At 37.8% G+C, this 24,765-nt stretch overlaps 1 protein-coding gene across 5 annotated transcripts in view; it reads left to right on the forward strand.

Annotated features, from left to right (window-relative positions):
• The window catches only part of col4a5 (collagen, type IV, alpha 5), a 94,371-nt gene that overhangs the window by 33,021 nt on the left and 36,585 nt on the right, over positions 1-24,765 (forward strand). For all 5 annotated transcript variants that reach the window (XM_004916865.4, XM_004916867.4, XM_002931817.5 and 2 more), the window contains exons 3-28: positions 3,769-3,858; positions 4,770-4,814; positions 5,761-5,805; positions 6,007-6,069; positions 6,413-6,466; positions 6,672-6,698; positions 7,081-7,158; positions 7,754-7,816; positions 8,494-8,529; positions 8,616-8,657; positions 9,135-9,224; positions 10,707-10,760; positions 10,865-10,921; positions 13,337-13,381; positions 13,466-13,519; positions 13,804-13,845; positions 14,824-14,953; positions 17,448-17,621; positions 17,961-18,044; positions 18,516-18,608; positions 19,156-19,226; positions 19,760-19,945; positions 20,410-20,578; positions 22,028-22,120; positions 22,437-22,541; positions 24,325-24,422. In XM_004916865.4, the coding sequence (XP_004916922.2) occupies positions 3,769-3,858; positions 4,770-4,814; positions 5,761-5,805; positions 6,007-6,069; positions 6,413-6,466; positions 6,672-6,698; positions 7,081-7,158; positions 7,754-7,816; positions 8,494-8,529; positions 8,616-8,657; positions 9,135-9,224; positions 10,707-10,760; positions 10,865-10,921; positions 13,337-13,381; positions 13,466-13,519; positions 13,804-13,845; positions 14,824-14,953; positions 17,448-17,621; positions 17,961-18,044; positions 18,516-18,608; positions 19,156-19,226; positions 19,760-19,945; positions 20,410-20,578; positions 22,028-22,120; positions 22,437-22,541; positions 24,325-24,422 (2,088 nt within the window). The remainder of the gene's footprint in view (positions 1-3,768; positions 3,859-4,769; positions 4,815-5,760; positions 5,806-6,006; positions 6,070-6,412; positions 6,467-6,671; positions 6,699-7,080; positions 7,159-7,753; positions 7,817-8,493; positions 8,530-8,615; positions 8,658-9,134; positions 9,225-10,706; positions 10,761-10,864; positions 10,922-13,336; positions 13,382-13,465; positions 13,520-13,803; positions 13,846-14,823; positions 14,954-17,447; positions 17,622-17,960; positions 18,045-18,515; positions 18,609-19,155; positions 19,227-19,759; positions 19,946-20,409; positions 20,579-22,027; positions 22,121-22,436; positions 22,542-24,324; positions 24,423-24,765) is intronic.

Genomic DNA, 24,765 nt, shown 5'->3' on the forward strand with positions numbered 1-24,765 from the left:
ACATCTATCTATATATAGAATTCCAAGGTCTTTGTGGAATAAGAACTGCTTGGTGCAGCATTGCCACATCTCATATGGGCACCTTTTGTGGTTTGCAGCTATGCCAAGCACCAGGTGGTCACATACTCACTGCATCACCTGTGCCCACACGTTGAAATCACATTGAGCCTCTGCAAAACAAGGGTGTAATTCCTGCAAATATGGCAGCTGCCAGCGCACACAGACTTGCTGCATATCGCCAAAACCTGCAGTATGGCAGCTTTCATATGTGCAGGAAAGCCAGGCTGTGATTCAGGGAGAACAGCAGGCTGGAGTCATGGGGAAGAGCTGGGGATAAAAATGAGAAATAATAAAAAGAGGAAAGAAGATTTGGCAGAAGAGGTCAGTGTAAGAAAAAAGAAAAGATTGAAAGTACAAAAGTGAAGGAAAGATAAAATGAAAGCAAAAGAGAAGGAGACAAAACATATGAGATCGGGAGACAAGGAGGTTAAAAGGGAGAACAGATAGGTATAGCAAATTAAGAACACCGAAAAAAATCGGAGGAAAGAGAGAAAACACAGGTTACTGAGAAATAAATTGTTAATGAGAGGATAATTACAGAAGCCATGATCAGTAAAAGAATGTGAGTGTTAAGCTGGTCTGTGCCTAGTAACAAAATGAATGGGTTAAATGAGTAAAGTGTAAAAGGCAGAGCAGAAACAATTTGCATAAAGGGGAGCGGAATGGCAAGGGATGTTGTTAATCAGCAGAAGATGGGAAGAGAAAGGGAAAGTAGAGGGAGAGTACAATGGGGACAGGAGAGGGAGAAATGCCTGAGACTGATTGCAGACCAAAACCAGTAATAAATATATGCACTGGGTGCTAATTTATTAAAGGAGAAGGTAAGGCTATGAAAACTATAGCAGGAAGAGCCATCCTGAATATGTACCTCAATACTTCACATTCTGATTTTGTAACTATAACTGGGATCATAAGCCCATATCCCTTTAATAAATACTTTTATACAGTGTATTTATATATGTTAGTTTCTGACCTTTGATAAAAATCCCCTATTGAACAGGCTTCTTGTTGCTTTAAGAAAGAAAACCAGAGGCAAGTAATGACAGGGAGAACTAGGAACAAGCTGTGACAGCGTTTACAAGAGTTAAACAACATAAGTCATGTCACTGATATATTTGTAATTGAATTTAGTTTTGGTTGGTGGCATGACTTGTAGCCAATAAGCACTCAACTTTGTGCCAGGTGTGCTGCTATACAAAAGGCTGCATGTAAGCAGGTAAGAAATAGCTGGAATGATCTACTTAAAGTTCCTTTCCTCCACCCCTGTAGACTTGCATCATTACCCTGATAGAAACTTTCCAGGGAAAACCTATGGCCAACTTTATGGGTGAATCCGCCACCTACTGGTCAAATACCAAATTGCACTCTAACTTTTACAAAATACAGTTGTTCCTTCTTGCAAATAGCCTAACTTCTAAATCAGGGACCTGGAAGCTGACAGAATATGAAGGCTAATAATTCAAAATTATTAAAAAGAAATAACATTTAAAAGTTGATGGAAAAGTAAACTTTCTCTTTAAGACATGGCTTGTGTCTCACACTTGCTGATAGCAATAAGATTCTGGAGTTGTTCTTTTCTGACTTGTTGGCTGAGCGTGAAGATCATCAAAAGAAAGTCATCTGGCAGCAGCAGCTTGAGCCACTTCAGTGGGAGGTTGGAACAACCTCTGTGTTTGATTCCCTGGCACCCCACTCTTTCACTTTTCTCTAACCTTACTACTCTAAATTGGGGTAATGCCAGTGGGCTTAAAGGGGTAACTCAACATAAAATAAAAAAAATGAATTTGGCATTTGTGTTTTTTTTTTAATACTAACATTCGTTATGCTGCTTCCAGGTTGCCATCTGGTTCCTATAGCTTAGTATCGCTAGCAACCAGGCAATGGTAGAATGAAAGTGAGCCTAAAAAGAAAGATAAGTGTAAACTTTTCTGTAAAGAAGTTTTGATTTACTTACATTTCAAAAATGGTTGTGAAGTTGTGGAAGTTTGCATATTAGAGGGTCAAGACAGAGGGTGGGAAGAAAAACAAACTGTGCACATATGGTTATTTCAAGCCCATTTGAGCAGTGACATTTCTCTAAATTTGGATAAATCAAGATCACTGGAGAGTAGCTAGAGGCATCACCCCAAAAATATTTGTCCAAAATGCTCACCAGTTCCTTAATCTTATCCACCTGTATACGTTAACCCCTGCATTTGGGACTGTGTTTTGGCCTCTTTATATTACAATTTTATTTTTCTTGGGTAAAAGATTTAATTCTCTGTTTCCATGCGCCACCCCCCATCCCCCACAGATTTTGTAACTGCTGCCAGCAGTATCAGTAACACGGTGTGCAGACTGTATACATGTTCTGTCCATTGGAATGAGCATGCATAAGGTGGTGCTGTAGGAGTGAATGATGGGCTTTCCCAGAGGAGCAAGTCATTGAGCCCTGAAGCAGCTCTACACCTGACTTGTTCCCATTAGCAGCTCCTAGTGTTTGCAGCAAGTCCATTTATCTCAATAGCCATAAGCTCTGACAGTGAGGTTGCCACAACTTGCTAGGTCAGAATGATTCTATTTATAGCATGCTTAGATTAGATAGTTACATTTTTTGGAAGCCACAGATTTTAGAAGGATAACCTATTGCCGTTTAATGATTTTTGGGGTTTTTTTTTCTTGTTGCCTCTTTTACCCAGTGCAGAAAAATGTTTGAACATGGCCTATGGTCACTTCCTCAGGTTTTTGACTGTGTTAAAAAATGCAATAATTGCAGGAGGAAATGATCCCCGCTATATAATTAGTCTGAGATAATGCCCTGGGGGGAAGTCTGTGGTGTTGTTCTGGATGGCTGCCCAGCCAAAGCTTTGAGTGCTGTTTTCTGGCAATGTGTGTATTTTATCAGCCACCACATTAACAGGGATAGGTTTTAGCTGTTCGTCTGATTGCTGTGGGCATTCATGCACAAATTATGTGTACTATGGCTCAGAAAGAGCCATGATTTCCCAGCCAGAAGCCAGGCAATTGAGTTTGATCATTTCAAGATATTAAACCAACCTGTGATTCTGATAAATCTCCCTGGTAGTTGATTGTTGCTTTTCCTGCTACTTGATGTTTTCTTAAGTATTATAGCAGGCTGAACTGTTGCAGTCATGTGTGGGACTGTGAGTAAAGCGGCGAGAAAATCTAATTCCAAGAAGCTATTTCATTTAAGTTCAGCCTTTCTGTTCAAGTGAACTTGCCCAACTGCTAGTTTGTCCATAGGAAGGTGAACAATCCCGTCAAGGGGGTAATTCCTTCCTGACTCCAGTAGCATGATCAGACCATTCCCTGTCAGTAAGCTGTCATAATGGTCAGAAGGAGATTTTAGAAGAAGAGAAAAGACAGATTTCTCCCATGATAATCTTTCTCTACTTAGAACTTGTCCCTGCTCTTTTCTAGGTAGAACATTATTACAAAACATATCTCTTCTTTCTCCCTGCTGGCATGCCAGTTGACAGAACTGACCAGCAGATGGCGATGATGTGCCAATTTAATTATATAATAAGTAATGTAAAAATGGCTGGTCTCTAAAATGAAAAAGAAAATATTGTAAAGTGCAAAAGTGTTCAGAAGAGCAATTATACCTTTATCTGTTGTGAAGGATCACATTTCCTTTATCATTTGATAATGAAGTAATGACACTTGCTACTAGACGCTCAACATCTGATTTGTTTCATTTACTCTTAGGGTGAGAGAGGCCTTCCAGGGTTAGAAGGACACCTTGGTCTACCAGGATTTCCTGGACCTGAAGGACCGCCTGGACCTCGTGGTCCCAAGGTAAGAAATTATTGTCTAACAATAGTGATGAGTGGATTTGTTTGCGAAACAGCGAAAAATTCATGAAACGCAGCTACCGTGCAACCGCAATGTATTTGATGTGACTGTGTTTTGTGACTGAGTTTTTTAAGCAACCTCAACTTTTTTCATGTGAACATGATTTTTTTGATGTAACCATGACTTTTTCCTCACTTTGCAAGTTTTCATGGCAAATTTTTGCAGACGTTTCTCAAAAAAAAATACACCAGTGGTGAAAAGGTGGTTATTTTTGACTTTTGGTACTGCTCCTATTTGTTGCTGTATGTAATATTTTAAAGAATACTGTGACCAGAACAAAGCCAGTGTAAACAAGCAGGTTTCTGGTATGACTTTGTTCCAGTGTACTTCCCTTAATTACCCTTTCTGTAAATGGATCGTTAGCCTTTGCTACACTGATGCCAGTGGAAACAAGAATAGCAGAGACAAACTTAGCTGCCACAGAGAAATCAGAAGCAATGAACTCTATAACTATATCAGAAAATAACACAATGCTGTTAAAGCTTGGCTACAAAATAAATTGCATTATGGAGGTAAAATGATAACAGTATTACTTTAATGCTCTGTATAATATATAGGATTATTGGTTACATGTGTGTAAACAGCACAAGTAGAAAATGATAGCGGTCACTGCTGTAGTAAATATACGTAACAGTCTTTATAAGTTCTCACAGTTTTAACAACTGGGTGTATTGACCTGCATTACTCCAATTTGCCCAGCAGGTGTCAGTTGTGAGTTGGTCAGTAATGCATAGTATTATATAAATGAGCCGGTAATATGCTTTCAATAATAATGAACTCTAATACATTACTGCATAGGACACATGAATGTATTAATATTTTTAGTAATTAATATGCATTTTTTTTTTTACTAGGGTGATTCTGGTTTATCAGGGTCTCCAGGACCCAAAGGAATACGAGTAAGTAAATCCATTGGTAATATGTGAAATGCAGTGCAGCAGGGCATTTTGCAGATGAGGTACTACTTAAGACGTGTGTCTTTCCTAGAAAACTGCCCCCTCCAATGTCACAGGCCAGGCAAATTTCAACTCCCATTAAAGCATAGAATTTACATGACTTTCACTCTTAGATGGGTCCTCACTAATGGAAGGTTTTTTTTGACACTCGCTTCTCACTAAACTTCACATATCTTACATCATGGGTATCAGTGGTTATTGAAGTTCTTTATTGGTGGAACTTCAGCAGATTTCATAGGATTGAACGTACAGTACATTTATTTAATAGATTTCAACATGGGCACAGGCAGAGTTGTGTTTGCAGAGGAACAAGCCCCTTACAGCAGTGCTTCTCTTGAGATCTCTCTATACATTGGATGCTCTATACTTGTGAGGTTTGGGGTATTAACCCTCTGCTTTACTTGGTGGAGCCTCTAGCTGCTCTATTATTCACCCTAATCACCCCCCCCCCCCCCACATTATTTAGTCTAATTAATTGGTCTTTTTCTCCTGCTTCAGGCTCTTCAGTACTTTTTCATTGATGGAATAGTGAACCCCCTGATTGGGGGCATGGGCAATAATAAACTCCCAGTAAAGCCAATTGATGGGGAACTCCAACCCCCCTCCAAATTCTTACAGACCCAGCCATAAGCTAGAGTCAACTCCTTCCAGTAAGTGAAGGAATAAATCCCTACTCTCCTACATCATTCTTCTCTGGTACATTATCATTTCATTTGATGTTTAATCTAAGAATAGTCAAAAAAATAGAAGTCAAATCATCCATATATTGGAATCCACAGGTAGGTTTTCTTTAGAGCTCTTTAAAATCGAATAACTAGTACTTGGAATGTACAGTCCTTATGCTAAATCTAATGCAGAATTTTAATTTCTATTTCTTCTTTCATTTAAGGGACCTCCTGGACCACCCGGATTTCCAGGAAACCCTGGCCAGCCTGTACGTATTTCTTTATGTAATGCATTGTGATGTATTATTCTGCAGATAGTTCACTTCTGGTTCCACATTCTGATGTTCTATAACATAAACGCTGAATAAACCAATAGGGGCTGATAATGACATATGAGGATTTGAGGGATTTGTGCATACGAAATGTTATACCATCAATCTGAAATATGTTGTTTCTTCTTCAAAACTCAGGGCCTGCCGGGACATGATGGTGAACCAGGGCCTGCAGGTATCCCAGGATGCAATGGCACAAAGGTACATTTAGGGTTCTTTCTAATTGTCAGTTTAGTATTTTACAGTTTTCCTCCAGAATATATTTTCTCACAGTTGAAATTACAAAAAGTACTATTTCTACAACCAAGTTAAACCACAGTTTTATGCACAAATCAATAAACACTCTGATCACATTCATTAAGCAGGAACAGGTTTGCTTTTTACTGTTATTTGCATTCAGGAATAATAATGTTGGTTTGGTGAGGCTTAGGCACTCCAATCTACTTTCTGCCTTAATTTATACATATATATATATAGTGCAACTAATGGTGTGGTGCTGTGGTGTCACTGCATGGCCTTGTAAAGCTTTTTTCTTATTTTTAAGGGAGATCGTGGTTTCCCAGGAGGTCCAGGTTTTTCGGGTACACCAGGAATACCAGTAAGTGCTAGATTTTGCTATAATCTCTAGTCACATGTATTACTATTTGAATTCATCTCACCAGGGCAGAGATACTTCTGATTCCCTCAATATATTGTTGGCTTGGAGGTTCTGCAGGCACTCTGTGTGAGCACTAAGGTTTAACCATCTAAAAATTGTAGAATTATCCTTACATTAAAAGTAACCTGTTTTCTTCTCTGCACAGGGTCCCCCAGGATTACCAGGTGTGAAAGTAAGTACAAAATCCAAATTAGTTCTATTATTAGTAGTGATAATCAGAATATGTGAGGGCTTGAAGAGCTTACACATTGCAAGTCAAGCAAGAATGTTAAAACAAATCTGGGTTTTGGCATGTTTACAATAAATGCTATCATTGAGTAGTGCCTGGTACCATTCACACTTATCTAAGGGAAAAAATGGCTTCCATATGTTAGGTTGTTAATGAATATTCAAATGTAATTTTATTGAACGATTGTAGGTTAAATTAAAGAACAAATTTATGCATATAAATACTACATAAAGTAGTGTCTGCACTTGTCAAAAGTTAACATGCATTCTACACATTGACCACTAGGGGTCACTGTGTCATAATGATCTTATTCTGTTTCCTTTAGGGAGATCCAGGTGAATCTTTCCCTTTAGCACCGGGACAAAAAGGTGATCCAGGATTACCAGGTCTTCCAGGTTTACCAGTAAGTACCTGTGTGGCTTTGGAGGTGGATTATACTAATGTGAAATGTCACATACAAGCTAAAACTCCCCAGTTCATAGTGGACAACTTTCTTTCACCATTTATTGCTGCATTAACAACAAACAAGAAAATAATAACAACAAAAATCCTTATATGTATTTGTCATTGAAGAGCGTAATTGCAAGTAAATGGTGGCAGCCACAGAATATATATAGATTACCCCTTACCCACGTTTTTCACCCAGCAAATTTTTTTAGTCAGAGTCCTGACAATATATTAGTTTGGAATGTTTGTGCCTGCCTGCATTTGGCCAGTTATTAGTGTGACAGTGACAAAATCTTTAGTGCTGGACCAGGGGTTCCTCAGACCAACCATAGCTGTCGCTTTAAGGGCCCACTATCCCAGCCATGGAGGCCCCTATATTGTGCTCTGGCGCATTGTTCTTTTCTATGGAATAAAGATCCCCATCTACTTGTCTATAATCCACTCTAATGTACTTGAAAAGATTAATCATGTCCCTTTGCATGTGGCTGTTCTCCAGAAAAAACAACCCCAACCTTGATATTCTTTCATTTATATTCACTCTCTTTTCACAGGGTCGGACTGGTCCTATTGGAGTTCAAGGTCCTGTGGGTCGACCTGGTCCTGCTGGCTTACCGGTATAGCTAACCAATAAAAATATACTCTAATGGCAAATCCCATAGCTAGATTCGTTTTTTGCTGCCCAAATCTTTCCAGAAAACAAAACGCCTGATCTGTGAGGCACTTTCACATCAATTCAGCTGTCATCTTAAGGTTATTTAATAAGGGAACGTAAATGAAAGACAAGAGATGAGTAACCTTACAACCCCCATCAGTTAAGTTAAACGTGGGTAGGTTAAAGGGCTGGAGCTGTGGGAAGGTATGTATAGTAAAATAGGATGAGGTCACTAACATATTATATGGTGCCCACTGGCAGCTAAAGAAATCATTGTGCCCACCTGTCACTGGCAGAGTCTGCTATAGGCACAGGAACAGGAGATAAAGAAATCAAGTCTTAATGGTCTAACGGAAGAGCACAGTGGTAATCAAACACCACATTAATGATATAGTGTTTTTTTTTATAGCAAGAACAGTTTGTGTAATAACAACATTATCCAGTAGGTGTCAAGGCTATAACACTGCAATAGACTTGTAGCAGTGTCTACTGTAGTATGCGACTGTAAGTTCATTTTTTCTGTTATGTCACAATATAACTGGGGGAGGTTGGCTCCTCATCTGTAAATAAAAAAATTGTAGAGGAACTGTTTAAAGTGCACTTATTTCATTTAATCTCTTTTTTTATTTCTTAAATCAGGGGTCACCAGGAGTACCTGGACCTCCAGGACCCAAGGTGAATATAACTCTAGAAATGATTATTCCTTCACTCTCTAGTCACTTGTTTTTCTTTTGCTTAACTCATGATTTATGTCTTTTTAGGGTAACATGGGGCTGAATTTCCAGGGATCAAAGGGAGAAAAGGTAAGGAACTATATCATAATATACTCCAAGCATTTCATTTTTTGTGACAGTTATCATCTGCCTTGTCCCATGAATTGTAGCCTATCACAGCGAAGCTTTGTGTTCTAAGGGATCTCAGATGCACTCAACCTTAGTCATAGTAACAAATGCTTGGACATATTTGGGGAGAAGGCTGTTAGAATAACTAATTCATATTTGATGTCATTTGTAAATAAAAAAAAAAGTTAAAAAAATGGGATGGAGGATATTAAAACACAGTGTAACGTTGCAAAGGAACTTTAACCTAAAAAGCACAGGCATTCTGGTCTAAAGGGCTATTCATAATATAGGTTTTGCTTGTCCTCTAAGTAATATTTTTGTTTGTAGGGTTAATCTTGAACCTCATAATTATGACTTCAGATGTTATATTCTTTTGTATTTAACACCATTATGGTATGCACAATGCTGATAGTTTAAAAAATGTCCTTGATATTTCAGGGTGAACCTGGTATTCAAGGACTACCAGGACCACCGGGACAACTCGAGCAAGTTGAACCTCCACAAACTACAATTCAGAAGGGAGAGAAGGTGGGTAGAGAAACACTGTGTTTTAAAACCAGCAGGTCAACTTGTTTGATCACTTATTTGTTACTGTAATCACACACACACACACACTATATAAATCCATCATTCCAATAAGAAATGTGTTGTTATACTCAAAAATTAAAGTATTGACTTATTTTCAAATAACTGTATCTAAGGCTAATCAAGGGAGTTACAATCTATATTAGGTTCATCCAACAAGAATAACATTTATGGCACTTGAAAGGATTTCTTAAAGGAACAGTAACATAAAAAATTAAAGTGTTTGAAAGTAATTAAAATATAATGAGCTATTGCTCTGCAAAAAAATGGTGTTTTTGCTACAGAAAAGCTACTATATAAATAAGCTGCTGTGTAGCCATGGGGGCAGCCATTCAAGCTGGAAAAAAGGAGAAAAGGTACAGGTTACATAGCAGATAAGCCCCATATAATGGGGGTTTGTCTGTTATCTGCTAAGTAACCTGGGCCTTTTTTCCTTTGAATGGCTGCCCCCATGGCTACACAGCAGCTAACTTATATAAACTATAGTAGTCTTTCTGAGGCAAACACACCAGTTGTAGCAATGCAGGGCAACAGTACATTATATTGTAATTACTTTTATACACTTTAATTTTTTGGTGTTACTGTTCCTTTAAGTAGTAAGCAGACTGGATATAAAAAAGTGTTGTGAAAATACAGTTAAAATCTATAATTAGTAGCAAAAAGACCCTGAGAATGGGTCTGTGTTTTAATAACCATCTTATTTTGTTTAGTTGGTGCTAAACAAATGCAACATCCCTGCATTTCGATGGTTTGGCCAAACAAAAAGAGCAATGCAAAGGTGGCTATGCCATACCATGGCTCCTCTGGGTGCATCAAGATCACGCAAACTGCATAATCATATCTAAAGTTTCTACCTAGTACATGGATCTCTATAAGTTTTTCCTGGGAGCCAACAGGAGGCTCTGTTTGGCATTACACATGGTTTTTATGCAAGTAAAGCTTTACTTCAAGCAAGGAATTTCAAAATAAGCACCTTTTTCAAGGCCACTGCTTGGGGATTACTACTCGAATAGATCAGTGATTCCTCCAGTGTGGGCTTGGCCCCTTTAAGGGGCAAAACAGTTTGAGGAGGGTCCACTTGAAGGCCAAATAGATAAGGATTTGAGGGTAAAAACTTACCTAATCTATTTGATAACCCCTGAACTTTAGGTATGTGCCAATATGTTCATATATATGTCTTTGCTACGCAATAAAATTGTCCTTACCAGATGGACTGCTAAGGTTGGGGGATAAATCCTTGCTTTGGATTAGGCAGCAATAGGTTATTAGAATCCCACGGATACATTATCCATGAGTTCCAGAGCAAACATAGCAATGCTAGTGTTATTTGTCTGTATTGAAAGAAATATATATTTATTAGGTTTCACCAGCATACAGGTGTTAGATGCTTTTATTGTATTCATTATCACTTTTTTTGTTTGATAGGGTATCCCCGGTGACCAAGGATTTCCAGGAGAGCGTGGGCCAATGGGTCCTCCTGTAAGTATGGTTATCAATATATATAGGGCAGCCTCAGGGGTTTTAGGGACCTACTCTTTCTAGGTTATAGAATCATTCCTGTTTTGTTTCAATTTCTCCTCAAGGGTCCTCCTGGAGGTGCAAAGGGAGAGAAGGGAGAACCAGGGGAACCTGGAAAGATTGTAAGTAACTGTTTAAATATCTTGTTAATCACCATATTTTATTACCAGTATAATCAACTAATACAGGTATGGGACCTATTATCCAGAATACTCCGGACCAATGGTTTTATGTATAAGGAATCTTTCCATAATTTTGATATCCATATCTTAAAAAAAAAATAATTTAATCATGAATTAAACCCAATAGGATTGTTTTGCCTCCAGTAAGGATTGATTATATCTTAGTTGGGATCAAGGACAAGGTACTGTTTTATTATTACAGAGAAAAAGGAAATCACTTTTAAAAAATTTAATTATTTGCTTTTAATGGATTCTATGGGAGATACCTTCCCATAATTTGGAACTTTCTGGATAACGGGATTCCGGATAACTGATCCCATACCTGTACCCATAATAAAACAGATTTGGGCATCAAATTCCCTCTGTATTTAGCAATCTGTTTTTACCCTCATATATATATATATATGTACTGTATACAGTAAAAGTAACCAGTAATAGAAAAGACTACCAGCAACAAGGGCAGTGCTTTACAGAACCATGTATTGATAGCTTTATGTAAAAACCTATGCATACTCATGTTAATACAGACTGAAATGACATAAACAGGAGTTCCGTCTCTAAGGATTCTAGAGAGAAAGAGCCATATTTTCTATACATATGTTAATGCAAAGTTTATAAAGCACTTTTGCTGCACTCCTTTTTATTATTGATGACTTTAACTATGCTCCTGGGCAATGACACGAGAAGGAGTTCTATCTATAAGGATTATTAATTCCATCTATACATACATTTAAATGGACGGCCCTAAAAAAATATTGTTTTGTTGATGTTATACTATCCATTACCAAGGGCCAGCGCTTAAAGGGGCATAATGATGATAGTATAGTATTGTGGGTATGTGTGACATTTTAGACCCAGGTGGAAACTTTTTTCTGGTACATATACAATCATTTGTAATCTTTAAATACCAGAACTACTTAGTGCCTGGCCCTGAAACTAGGACATCAGCATCTCCTTCAGTATACAAATATCTTCAATTTCTCTTAAGAAAAAATAAAATTATATTGTGTTAAATAGCATAACATATGTGCACTCATCAAAAAAGTTCAAATACATCAGATCTTGCAATTGTATAAAATAATGGCAAATTATAACCATTATTGTTGTAATGAAAAAGTGTAACATTTATGTAAAACATTATATTGCTCTAAAATGTTATGCTAAAAACCACAATTCTAAGTGAGCCTTAAAAGTACAGGTATAGGACCCATTATCCAGAATGTTCGGGACCAAGGGTATTCCGGATAAGGGGTCTTTCCTTAATTTGGATCTCCATACCTTAAGTCTACTAAAAAATCAATAAACATTAATTAAACCCATTAGTATTGTTTTGCATCCAATAAGGATTATTTATATCTTAGTTGGGATCAATTACAAGGTACTGTTTTATTTCTACAGAGAAAAAGGAAATCAGTTTTAAAAATCTGAATTATTTGATTAAAATGGAGTCTATGGGAGATGGGCTTTCCGTAATTCGGAGCTTTCTGGATAATGGGTTTCCGGATAAGGGATCCTATCTATACCTGTACTTACTTTTCAGTTCTTTCTGTTCTCACAAATAATCATTTATGGTACAATCAGTTCATTTAACAAAATTCATACAACCATAAACAGCATCCAGGCATTTATCACCACTCTGTCTAGGTTTGATATCCATACAGATGTCAGCCCATATCATTTATTCCCTTGAAAGAAAGATAGCTGCAGTGAGCTATTGTTTGGTAACGCTTTGGTTCTTACTTTTTTTTTTAAAGCATATGCCTTTGGTTTATGGTGTGTATATATAAGGAAATGATTAATAATATAGGGCTTCCTAGATCTCCCAAAGGAATGCTGGTTTTATTAATCAGAAAGGACCATCCATCATTTAGCTCTCAACTATAAGAAGAGCAAGAACCCTTTGAAGGGCTTTCATGGAATACCCTATGGGGCAGTGGTTTTTGAAACACAGACTGGATAGTTGCTGACAAGATCCCAACTACCAACCGGTTTCACATGAACAACACATGTATAGTGAGGAAACCCTGTCCTTGGTTATATAATAACAGCAGAAATCCTGGAAGCAAAACCAAGTTCTGCTCCTAAAATCTCCATTTTCATAAAAAAAACTTTTTTCTTAGTTTAAATACAAATGAAGAGAAGCTTCTGCTGTTTCATTCCTTAAAAAAACAAGAGGCCCAGACAAAGTCCTCACAAGAAATGGTCAGAACCCTGGATGAATGTGCCTTTCTTTGAGTTCATTGACTGTGTAGAAATAGTTTTTTCTCTGTAAAAGTTAGGTATTTGTGAGTCTTCCATAACATACTCATTAAAACATTATGTTCATCCTTGTGTGTTCCTCCTAATTATTTTTAGGGGAAGCCTGGAAAAGATGGAAAGATTGGTCTGCCCGGTGGAGAGGTGAGTTCTTTTGTTTGCTTACATCATTGCTTACAGGATTCTATACCCAAGAAATGTTCTAACCATGTTTCGGTCCTTTTACAGGGTTTCAGGGGTGACCCAGGCTTGCCGGGAGGTCCAGGCAGAGATGGGGACAAGGTACTAAAAGTTTTGTCAACTTGTTAAAACAAAAAAATGACTACTAATTTTTACAACTGAATTAAAGAATACATGCTTTAACAGTGACCCCCGATTTTACTCCTCTAAAACCTTATGGTTTTCTATCTCAACGAGAATGTTCATAAGGAGTAGTAGTAAAAGCAGTTATTACTAAAACTGTCCTCTACATGGGCTGTACATCTTGCAGAAGGTATCATACTATGAAATAGTCTTTAGTCTCTTGCAGGCATGTGTTTCATCATTTCATTTACTTTGAATTTCAGGGTCAAAAAGGTGAAAATGGGCTCCCTGGGCCACCAGGAGAGGTATGTGATTTAGGAGCTTCTGTAATATTATTTTCATATAAAATATGTGCATGTAAAATCTCAGTCCAAAATGCGAATGCTGCCATATTTTCGTTACTGGTTGTAGGCACCAGTGAATGGATCTAAATTAGCTGTTGCTTCTGCATGACGTATCAATATTTGTGCCTGTGTGTTTTCCAATTTTTGATAAAAACAAAAAATGTGAGTTTAAGGTAACATAGTCACCTCATAAATCATACCTCCCAACTGTCCCGATTTTCGCAGAACAGTCCCTCTTTTAACAGCTCAACCCACAGTCCCGGATTCTTACTGAATAGTCCCTCATTTCCCTGCACTGAACACTAAAAGAGATACAAACATAATTAAAAAGTAGCTTTTTGGCAGAAAGCCAAGAAATCATAACAAGCTATACCTGCACTTAGATACATTGTTTCTCATAATTAAATAAGTAGCTTTTAGCAGAGAGACACGAAAACTAAACAAGCTACTCCTGCACTTAGATACAGTTGTAACTAATAAGCTAAACAGGTCTCTTGGGGGAACTGAGACTTGCAACTTAAAGGGCAATTTCACCTTCATTAGCAAAACTGTAATAACACATAAAACAAGACCCCAAAACCCCCTGAAATGTGTTAAAAGTTTAAATAACCTGCCAAATTTTGTAAAACTGGAGTGGTATTTAGGGGTGTGGTCTCAAAAATGGGCGGGATCAAGCACATTTTGCCACGCTACGCATTTCTTTTTGTCCAAGCTAAGCACTGTCAACTGTAGAACATGTGACATTGCTAAAGATATGCATTAAAAAAAGAAAACACAGAAGAGATAGGAAGAAGTTCTTTTCTTTTTGTGGTGGGTATTGTAGATTAACTGGAAAACTGATGTGTTGACCTCAAGTGGGATGAATAAAACTAAATATTGATATACTGGTCTACCAATAGAAGTTACAGCATACTTCATTAAAAATATATTTATCAATAGGTAATTTCAAGACCAGGGACAGGCAGAGTTGGACCAAAAGGAAACACAGGACCCCCTGGAATAACAGGGCCAAAAGGAGACCGTGGATTCCCTGGATTACAAGGTCCCCCTGGTTTTCCTGGAACACCAGGTGAGAAGAACTTTCTTTCTGGAGTTTTTACAGTTACATTTTGGAGATTGCAGTATATCCTGATACAGCCCCCTGAAATGAAATGTCAACCTGTGTCACTAAGGGACATATGCATTTCTGGTGACCTGGGGCAGTCCAGCAAAGCTACCGCATACGGTGTCAAAACTGTAAACGGTTAAAGGCAACACTAGACTGATGGAAAACCTAGCCTCACTCAGATGGAAAGCCCATTCCCTGTTCTTCTTTGTTCTTCATTCTTACCACCTTTGGTTTTTTTTCTTTACTCTGTTTCCTCCTAACACTTTTTCCCTCATTATGAGGGACTTAAAAAAAGGCATGTCAGTAATTACTAATTCTGCATTGAAATACAGTGGACACTGATTAATGTCTTGACGAGTTCATAGAATACTCTGATGCTCTCTGGATTTTTTATTAAAAAATAAAAAATCAGCAGTTCAGAGACAGTGATACTATTGAGTATTTCCAATTCAAACTATAGTCTGATTATGTTACAACTGAAAAAAGTTTTGATACTTTAATAAAAGTAATTAAACATTATTTTTAAAAGGGAACTCTAGCTTCCAAACCAAAATTTGTTAGAAAGCCCCACAGAACACAGAAACACCTAATATACCTATCCCTGCAATCTGTTCCATCAAAAAGTATGAATAAATACTATTTTATATGCTGAAATCCAGCTGCACAACAGTTCTTCTCTTCCTGCATCATTTAAAAACCTGGCAGGGGAGGAGAGACTAAAACATTGATGTTACAAATTGTACCAACTTCTCCACAGCTTACAGACAGCATGCAGGAACTACACAATGCATTGCACTGCAATATTGCTTGCCTTATTGACATCACGTGTGCAGGGAATTGTGGGATTGGGAGGATGCAGACTGAAGGCAGGCTGAGGATAGTTGACTACTGTTATATTTTATCTGAGCTTAAAATTAGTCAGCCAGATCAGCAGGAGAACAGGAATCTGGGCTTAATGGTTCCAAACCATATTATTATATTAAAAATCATGAAAAGGCTGCATCATTTTTAAGTGATATATATTACAAAGTTGCTTGAAATTGTGTTTACTTTTTAAAAAGCTTAAGTTGTGTTTGGGTGGAGTTCCCCTTTAATGCTGAGGTGACAAAAGTTAATGCTGTTAGGAATAACTTAACAGTGGCTAAATGGGGAGCTTTAAGGAAGATATCCGCCTTATAATCAGGACAAGTATGTCCAAGTACGTCCCAGCCATGGTTGTCATGTCTGAAGGGTAATACCAATTGCTGCTGCTATACATGATTTCTAAAAACTAAAAATGGCTGGAATATATGGTTTACCCAAAATACACAAGAGTGTTGTTAATCCTCCATATTGGCCAATTGTTGCACCCATTGATTTGGTTACATGGCCATAAGCCCAATATTTGAACTATGGGTTGCAGACTGAAAAAAAATTACTGAAGTTCCAAATGACAAATTGGTTGTGGTGGATATGTCATCGCTGTAAACCAATATTGATACAGATGTAAGTGTAAGAGGGATCAGTTTCTTGGAGCAAGGGTATACAAGCAATATTTTGGATAGATCTTTAAAAAGGACAATATCTGTGAAAGGTTGTGGGTGTGACAAAAAAAATATCTGGTTGGGTTGTTTTGTGCAGGCCTTTATTGTACATTCTACTTTTTTTTAAGAATCAGGTAATGCTAAATTGGAATATAATAGAAAGTGATAAAAGTGTTAAAACTTTGGACTTGATAGTAAGAAAAAAAAATGACCAAGAAGCCTCAGGGATATGTTACTATCAGTGAATCAAGTGGACAAGTATTGTAATATAAAATCTATTAATTGCTCTACTCTGTTATTGAGAGAGAGAGATTTGCTCATCCATATACTGGTGAATCTATTCAAATAAAAGGCGGGTACACTTGCCACACATATTTTTGTGTGTATTTGTTATATTGCCTCTTGGTGTATATAGGGCAGGCAGTCATGCCATTTAAAAAAAATTTGCGGTATACAAATCCCACATAAAAACCATGAGAGATTGGCAAAAGGGAAACTTTTTAAATGGGTACAGTATGGTCCATCTTTTGAACTGTTTTTTTTTACAGACTAATAGGGGAAGCGTTGTTTGTTGGGACCAACCCTTGGGGAAAGTTTGGATGTAGTATTTATTATAAAAAATTGCTCACACACTTATTGAGTGTTTTTGTCCTAAGAAAGACAACCTTGTGTGGTGGCGAAACATTGACACAATATAGAGAATCTTGTATTTTTTAATAAAAAAATCAGAGTATTCTATGGACTATTGCTGTTTGGAAGGGGAGGGCTGAGATTACCCTTGGCGCATGGTGAAAAATGTAGGAGGAGTGCAGGCCTGTTCCATTAAAGTGCCACGGTGATAGCAGCTCATTTAATTAAACAGTATATAGACAACATAAATATTACACTTCCAAACTTTTGTGACTTTATTATTGACTTTTCTCTAACACCAGGTACTTCAAGTGTAGGCCCATCAGGAAATCCAGGCCTTCCTGGTGAAAGAGGGCAAAAAGGCGATGATGGTCCACCAGGAATCTCTATTCCAGGGCTTCCAGGTTCTGAAGGTCTTGCAGGACCCCCTGGTCCCCCAGGTTTGCCTGGTCGACCTGGAACATCTGCAGTTGGTCGTAAGTTTCATTGTTCCATAATATACAAGCATGGTATGTAGATGATCAAAGGCTTGCCGCTGGATTTGTAGATGTAAGATAATATGATACAGGGCAGATAATCCATTTGCCAAGGGCCATACAGGCTGTGGATGCAGTCAATAATGGCACTGCCTGGGTCCCTTTGTAACCTTATTGAAGGCTAAACAGTCCCCAGAAAATCTGCTTCTATAGTAACCTAGTCATACAAGCAGATTGTTCTCTTTATGACCTTCTTTAGACTAACCTGTGCATCTATGTACATCATTAACTGTTAATAAGAATGCTCATTAATCATGAATGCATTGTATTTACTTATAGCTGCAATGGTATGCCAGCCAGGGCTACCTGGTACTCAAGGACTTCCAGGAGATCCAGGATTTTTAGGAGAAAGAGGACAGAAAGGTAAACCATGTTAATAGATGGTTAAAATTGATTCCAGCTTTGTACTTGAACCATATATCTTGATTTTATTATTATTTATTATTATTTATATTGATGCATATACGTTTCTCTTGGGCTCTTGTCCAGGTACTGTTATAAGCATCAGCTAAATCCAGAGAGCTATACTGCAATAAACTTGTAGTATAGCTCTAACTAAAACTCTAACTAAACCATGAAGGTTGGCTAGAGTTTATGAGAGATAGTTTAATGTTGTTTATACCACTTCTTGAGCTAGGAGGGAGTGCTGGAGCATTTTTGTGCAGTGTCTATCTTTTACTAAAAAACATGTCTACCATCTACTGTAAATCTACATGATGAAAGATAGTCCTTAGTGACTGGTATTAATGGTACATGTAGCACTGGCATAATTGTATTACTCTTTAGTTTTTGGTGTTTTACCTTGATTGTGTTTATTTGCTTACTTTTCAACAGGTGACAAAGGAGACACATGTTATAACTGCATAGGAAATGGTATTTTAGGTCCGAAGGGGGATCCTGGTTTGCCTGGTTTCCCTGGAAGTCCAGGTAAGAACATCATTGACCTATTTTCTTTACTTCCATTCCAAACTTGGACCTGAAAGATATGCTCCTTTTGCAACAACAAAACAACAGCAGACCTGTAGAACTTGGGTTTTTAATGTAGAATAGCTCTGAGCGCATGTATAGCTCATTAAATGCCAGTAATGATAGTGCTATAGTTAGGCTTGCTGAATATATAAATAACTGGAAATGGAATAAAGCAAGGCTACAAGTCAAGGGTATTAACAAACCAGTAGAGGTCATAAGTTCATTAGTGATCCAGTAGCTATAACTGACCCATATGTCCTTAAATGAGGTCAGTACTAATATATAACTTACTTTGACACTGGGCAGCCCTGAATTTACTTTTAAATAACTGTGTAAACCATAATGTAGCATATGAGGACCCATTGATTTTTTGACACAGATATATATAACGGTCATTATCTGCAAAGGTGTATTACACTTAAATACTTATAAGTCTCAGAACTTCATTCCATGTACCACACACACTGTGTAATGGCTATTCAATTCCATGATTTCTAATAAACAGGTTCACCTGGAGCTCCAGGGCAAAAAGGAGCAATGGGTATCCCAGGAACAAATGGGCTTCCAGGACCTCCGGTAAGTCTTCATTGTTGATTAACCTTTTTTTATTTCCATTACAACATAATCTATCAAAGGGCCAAAGTTCCGGTGTATTAAGTAATTACATGTTTCACTTATTTATAAAACCAGTGGCTTATAGACAAGTACACAGCATGTAACACTAAAACAGGTACAGTAGGAAAGAGGATTCTGTCCATAAACATGTAAAATCCAAAGAAAGTTTTGAGAATGTTAAAGGATAACATATACAGAGTAATAAGTTATGACAGATCAGTATAAAATACATAGGCACAGAGGAAAACATAAATGCAGGACAAATTAGTGCTAAGAACTAAAAGGAAGTCCTGAAAATATGAAGCTGTGAAGACAATGAAAAACTATGGAGTTGGGAAAAATTAATATGGGATTAGTATTTTACAATGCCTTGTAAAATATTTAATTTAAATGTAATAACCTAGCATGAAATTCAACTGGATTTGGTCATGTGGAATGACAACAAAAAAGCATAAAAAAGAACCCTAGTTTGACACTCACATCTCTTGCTACAGGGTTTTCCTGGCAATCCTGGTATCTCTGGCCGACCCGGTCCCAAAGGAGAACCTGGAGAAGTAATTGGCGAAATTAAAGGAGAAAAGGGGGACCCTGGATTCCCAGGTCCAGCTGGATCTCCTGGTCTGGATGGTGTCCCTGGAAGAGACGGAACCCCAGGGATCCCTGGCCCTAAGGGAGAGCCGGTATGTTGAAACCAAAAGTCATGTCTTCTCAGAAACTACTGCATCATTACCAAAGTTTTATTTGTCCAGCCTTGTACTAGTTCGTTATAAAATGCTTCATATTCTATTTATATCAGCTCATAAAGCACATTCCTAGAGGTATGCAAAAAGATTTGTAATGATATATAACAATACAGCTTTGATATATATAATTCCTTAATTTCCTAAACAACAACTGACTGACTCTAGGATCCACTTGTGTTCTTTTGGTGGAATCAAAATCCTGTCAAAATAACCATTTACAGTAGTGGTTTTAGTATATTCGTAAATGGGCACAAAGAAAACTGTCTCCATTTGGCAATGTTTTTGTCCATAAGGACATGATTGAGAAACCCCTGTATTTGGACCATAATGAAAAGATTTAGGAACCTCTTATATGATTTTTACATGGCCCAGCTTCTGTTATACATGTTTATAATTTTTAGGGTGGCTTCGTGTTGAAAGGCGATCGTGGTTTTCCTGGTGACATTGGGTTCCCTGGACATCCTGGAGATCGAGGACTAATGGGTCCTCCTGGTTTTGGTCCCAGTGGTCCACCTGGAGAGAAGGGAATTCAAGGTGTTTCTGGTCGTCCAGGAGCCCCTGGAATACCTGGTAAGTTTTCAAATTTTGTACATAGAGATTGCAAAAGGACAGAGTAATGATAATCAAGCAAAGATACCAAGTGATGTGTGATGCTTTCATGTGGTGGGATCTTCTCCATGCACTTTACTAAAGATATTAAATATGACAGCTGTGACTATGGTTAGGAAAGTCTTGGAACATGCTAGTAAATGATGATGTCAAATGTCTGGTCAACAAATAAACTCTTATTTTACAGTTCTTTCCTTTGTGTGAGAAGCAGAAGTAATAAACTGTTTCCTTGAAAAATAACCTTAAATAAATAAAGCTTTTCTTTTATATTCTAGTGTAAATTTCTTATTCGCACCATCCAGCTTGGTGCCTCCCATTCTTTGTTTAAACACTAATAGGTAGAGACTTTGTAAAGTACTTTGCATTCAACAAATTCTGCCTTATTTTAGCTCTCTAAGGGCATTTCTATGAGTACCAAGTTTAAAAAGAATGTTTCTTTTCCATTAAAAATAAATCAGATTCTTATATATAAATCACACTTTGTTGCCCCACAATGGTTTCTCATAGTTTTCTCAGCTTTACAACATCTTCTCTTGTTCTCATGCTTTATGAAACAGTAACCTAATAAATGCAAAAGTGTGGTTATGTTCTATCACCTCCTACTCATGGGTCTACTTATGAAAACAGCCTTTTCAAAGTAACTAATTAAGCGGTCATAGACAGACCCAGTCCTGCCAAAATGTTTAATTTTGACTGCACTTGGATGGCATCATGAGTATTTGAGTCATGAGGATCACAGTGAGCTTAAAGTAATAGTTTCAACCCTGTTGGTTCTGCTCTTCGATGTACGTTTAGTAAGCCTGTATAGATATTTAGTCTATGCTTCAGTAATTAATATTATTTACATATACATATGTAAACCTGTTATGATTTCCATGCAGACTTTGTATGCTAACATGCTAACATTTTTGAAATTCATTTATTTTTAACAGAAATAATGGTGAGCATAAAGATAGTAGCCATGAGGGAAGTTTGGGAACACAAATATATTGACAAGTGTTTCCCCCATGTTCCTGTTATCATCCTGCTGTACTCACAATTGAACTCATAATCATTTCTGCTAAGATGTTTGCAGTGTTGTCCTAAAGCAGGGGACCCCAACCTTTTATACATGTGAGCCACATTCAAATGAAAAAAAGTGTTGAGGAGCAACACAAGCATAAAAAAAATTGCCTGGGGGGTTTGATAATTGATCATTTCAGCCATTTTATGTCTTTAGTAGGCTAAAGGACACTGTCAGTGTCTTTGTATGACACCATTACTTCAAGATAGCCCTGCTAATGCACTTGTGATGTATTGGATAGTGGACCACTATGTAAAAAGAGTTGGGCAATACTGTCCAAATATGGCATTGGTTTATAATATTAACTTGGTTTGTATTACTGCTATAATAATTATTTTTGTCACTAGGCCCTAAAGGATCTCCTGGACAGACTGTGATGGAAAAAGGGGATTTTGGACCCCCTGGTCTCCCAGGTATCCCAGGGGATGCCGGAACTCCAGGTAAGATGACGCTTTAATGTTATCAGATAGCTGTTTTTTCTTTTTTTTTTCTTTCTTGTCAAGATATTCAACTTTTTTGGTGCAAGCATTTTATTAAGTAGCAGAAATGCGTGGATTTTAATGCCATGGGTTTGACATTGAAATAATGGAAAATACAAAAGTGAAAACCCAGCAAAGGGGAGGTGCAGGTGAAACTAAAGCTGTGGTTTTCCAGCAGCAGATACATTATATTTCCAGCATGAATTCGTTTTTTATATAAAATCTATGGAGATTGCTTAAATGTTTTAGTCCTTTTATTAATTGCTTGTTTCTTTAGGTGAACCAGGTCTACCTGGTCAGCCAGGAATTCCAGGTGTTCCAGGTTCAAAAGGAGAACCAGGCATTCCAGGCATTGGACTTCCTGGGTCTGCAGGCGCAAAAGGTAGCATGGAAAATATTTGATCTTATGGCTTTAGAATTAACAAAAAAATACAGTTTTCAGATATCATATAATAACAATAATTATTTTTGCCAGAAGGCTAACAAGTGACAGTGTTATAAATAGGCATATACTAAGTGCATGCAACAGTTTATCTAAAAAACTGTCTGTTGGTATAAGGTCTAGTGCAGGGGTCCCCAACCTTTTTAACCCATGAGCAACATTTAAATATAAAAAAAGTTGGGGAGCAACACAAGCATGAAAAAAGTTCCTGGGGTGACCAAAAAGGCTGAAATTGGTTATTTTGTAGCCCCTATGTGGATTGGCAGACTAGAGGAGGCTCTGTTTGGTAGTACCCATGGTCTTAATGCCTCCAAAACTTGCCTCCAAGTTGGCAATTCAAGACCTGCTTTGAGGCCAATGGGAGCAACATCCAAGGGGTTGGTGAGCAACATGTTGCTCATGAGCCACTGGTTGGGGATCACTGGTCTAGTGATAGACTAAGACTAGTTACATAGGGTTGAAAAAAGACCAAGTTCTTCAAGTTCAACCCTTCCAAGTGAACCCAGCACACACAGATCTATACTGACCTATCTATACACTCACATACATAAACCTTATATACCAACATCAATACTAACTGTAGATTTTAGTATCATAATAACCTTGAATATTATGCTTGTTCGAGAAATCACCCAAGCCCCTTTAAAAGGCATCAACAGAATCTGCCATGTCAACATCAGTAGGGAGGGCATTCCCAAACCACTATTGCTGCTTCAAAGGAAAGTTCTGTTCCTCTAGTCTAAAGGGGTGGCCTCTGGTTTACTGATCTTTTTATGGGAAAAAAAACATCCCCTATCTGCCTATAATCCTCTCTAATGTACTTGTACATGTCCCCTCACAAGCTCCTTTTTTTCCAGGAAAACAACCTCAACCTCGACAGTCTAACCTTAGTTTAAATCTTACATCCCCTTTACCAGTTTAGTTGCACGTCTCTGCACTCTCTCCAGCTCACTAATATCTTTCTTAAGCACTGGAGCCCAAAACTGCACTGCATACTCAAGGTGAGGCCTTACCAGGGACCTAAAAGAGGCAAATTTATATTTTCATCATTTGAGTCAATGCCCTTTTTTATACAAGACAGCGCTTTATTTGGTTTAGTAGCCACCAAATGACACTGCCTGGAATTAGAGAACTTGTTATCTACAAGAATCCTCGGATCCTTTTCGATTAAGAGTCTGCCAAAACACCACCATTTAGTGTATAATTTGCATTTATATTATTTCTACCAAAGTGCATAACTTTTCAACATTGAATCTCATTTTCCATTTTGCTGCCCAGTTTTCCAATTTTGTCAAATCGCTCAAGGTGGCAGCATCCTGCATGGAACTTATAGTTTTACACAATTTAGTATCATCATATTTTGTATACTCACCTCCAGGTCATTAAATAACAAGTTAAAAAGGAAATGACCAAGGACTGACCCCTGCGGTACTCCACTATCAACACTGGCCCAATTAGAAAATGTTCCATTTATCACCACTCTTTGTAATTTATCCTTCAGCCAGTTCTCTATCCAATTACAAATATGTTCTAGGCCAATATTTCTCAATTTTATCATTAACTTTCTGTGTGGTACTGTCAAATGCTTTAGCAAAGTCCGAGTAGATGACATCCAGTGCCATTCCAGTGATAATCAGCAGTCAGCAAATGCTTAGATAGAATACTTATACGAGATTAATCATTTTTATTTTAGAAGAAAGTAACATCTCTTTTTGTCCATCAGGATTTCCTGGTAATACTGGGCCACCAGGTGCACCAGGGTTGGCAGGAAGACCTGGTTCAGATGGGTCACCAGGACAGCCTGGCTTGCCAGGACCAAAGGTAAAGAACATCTTTTCTTTGCCTAATGAGCAACTAAATGTATTTGGTAATTGTGTTATATTTCATTTGTTTATAGTTAAAATAGGAAATGCGGCAAATCCTTTGTATCTAAAAAAAGATAAGGGCTCTGGCACACGGGGAGATTATCTTATCTTATCTCCCGAGTTGCCTTCCCCTGCCATCCCATCGGCAACAATGTAAGTCGCCGGTGGGATGGCAGACGCGGCGGGGCGATTTCGGGAAATCGCCGAAAAAGACTCACGAGTCTTACATTGTCGCCGATGGGATGGCAGGGGAAGGCAACTCGGGGAGATTAGTCGCCCGCGAACAGGGAGTTTTGCTG

Source organism: Xenopus tropicalis, chromosome 8 (genome assembly GCF_000004195.4).
Source record: "Xenopus tropicalis strain Nigerian chromosome 8, UCB_Xtro_10.0, whole genome shotgun sequence".
NCBI classification, from domain to species: Eukaryota; Metazoa; Chordata; class Amphibia; order Anura; family Pipidae; genus Xenopus; species Xenopus tropicalis.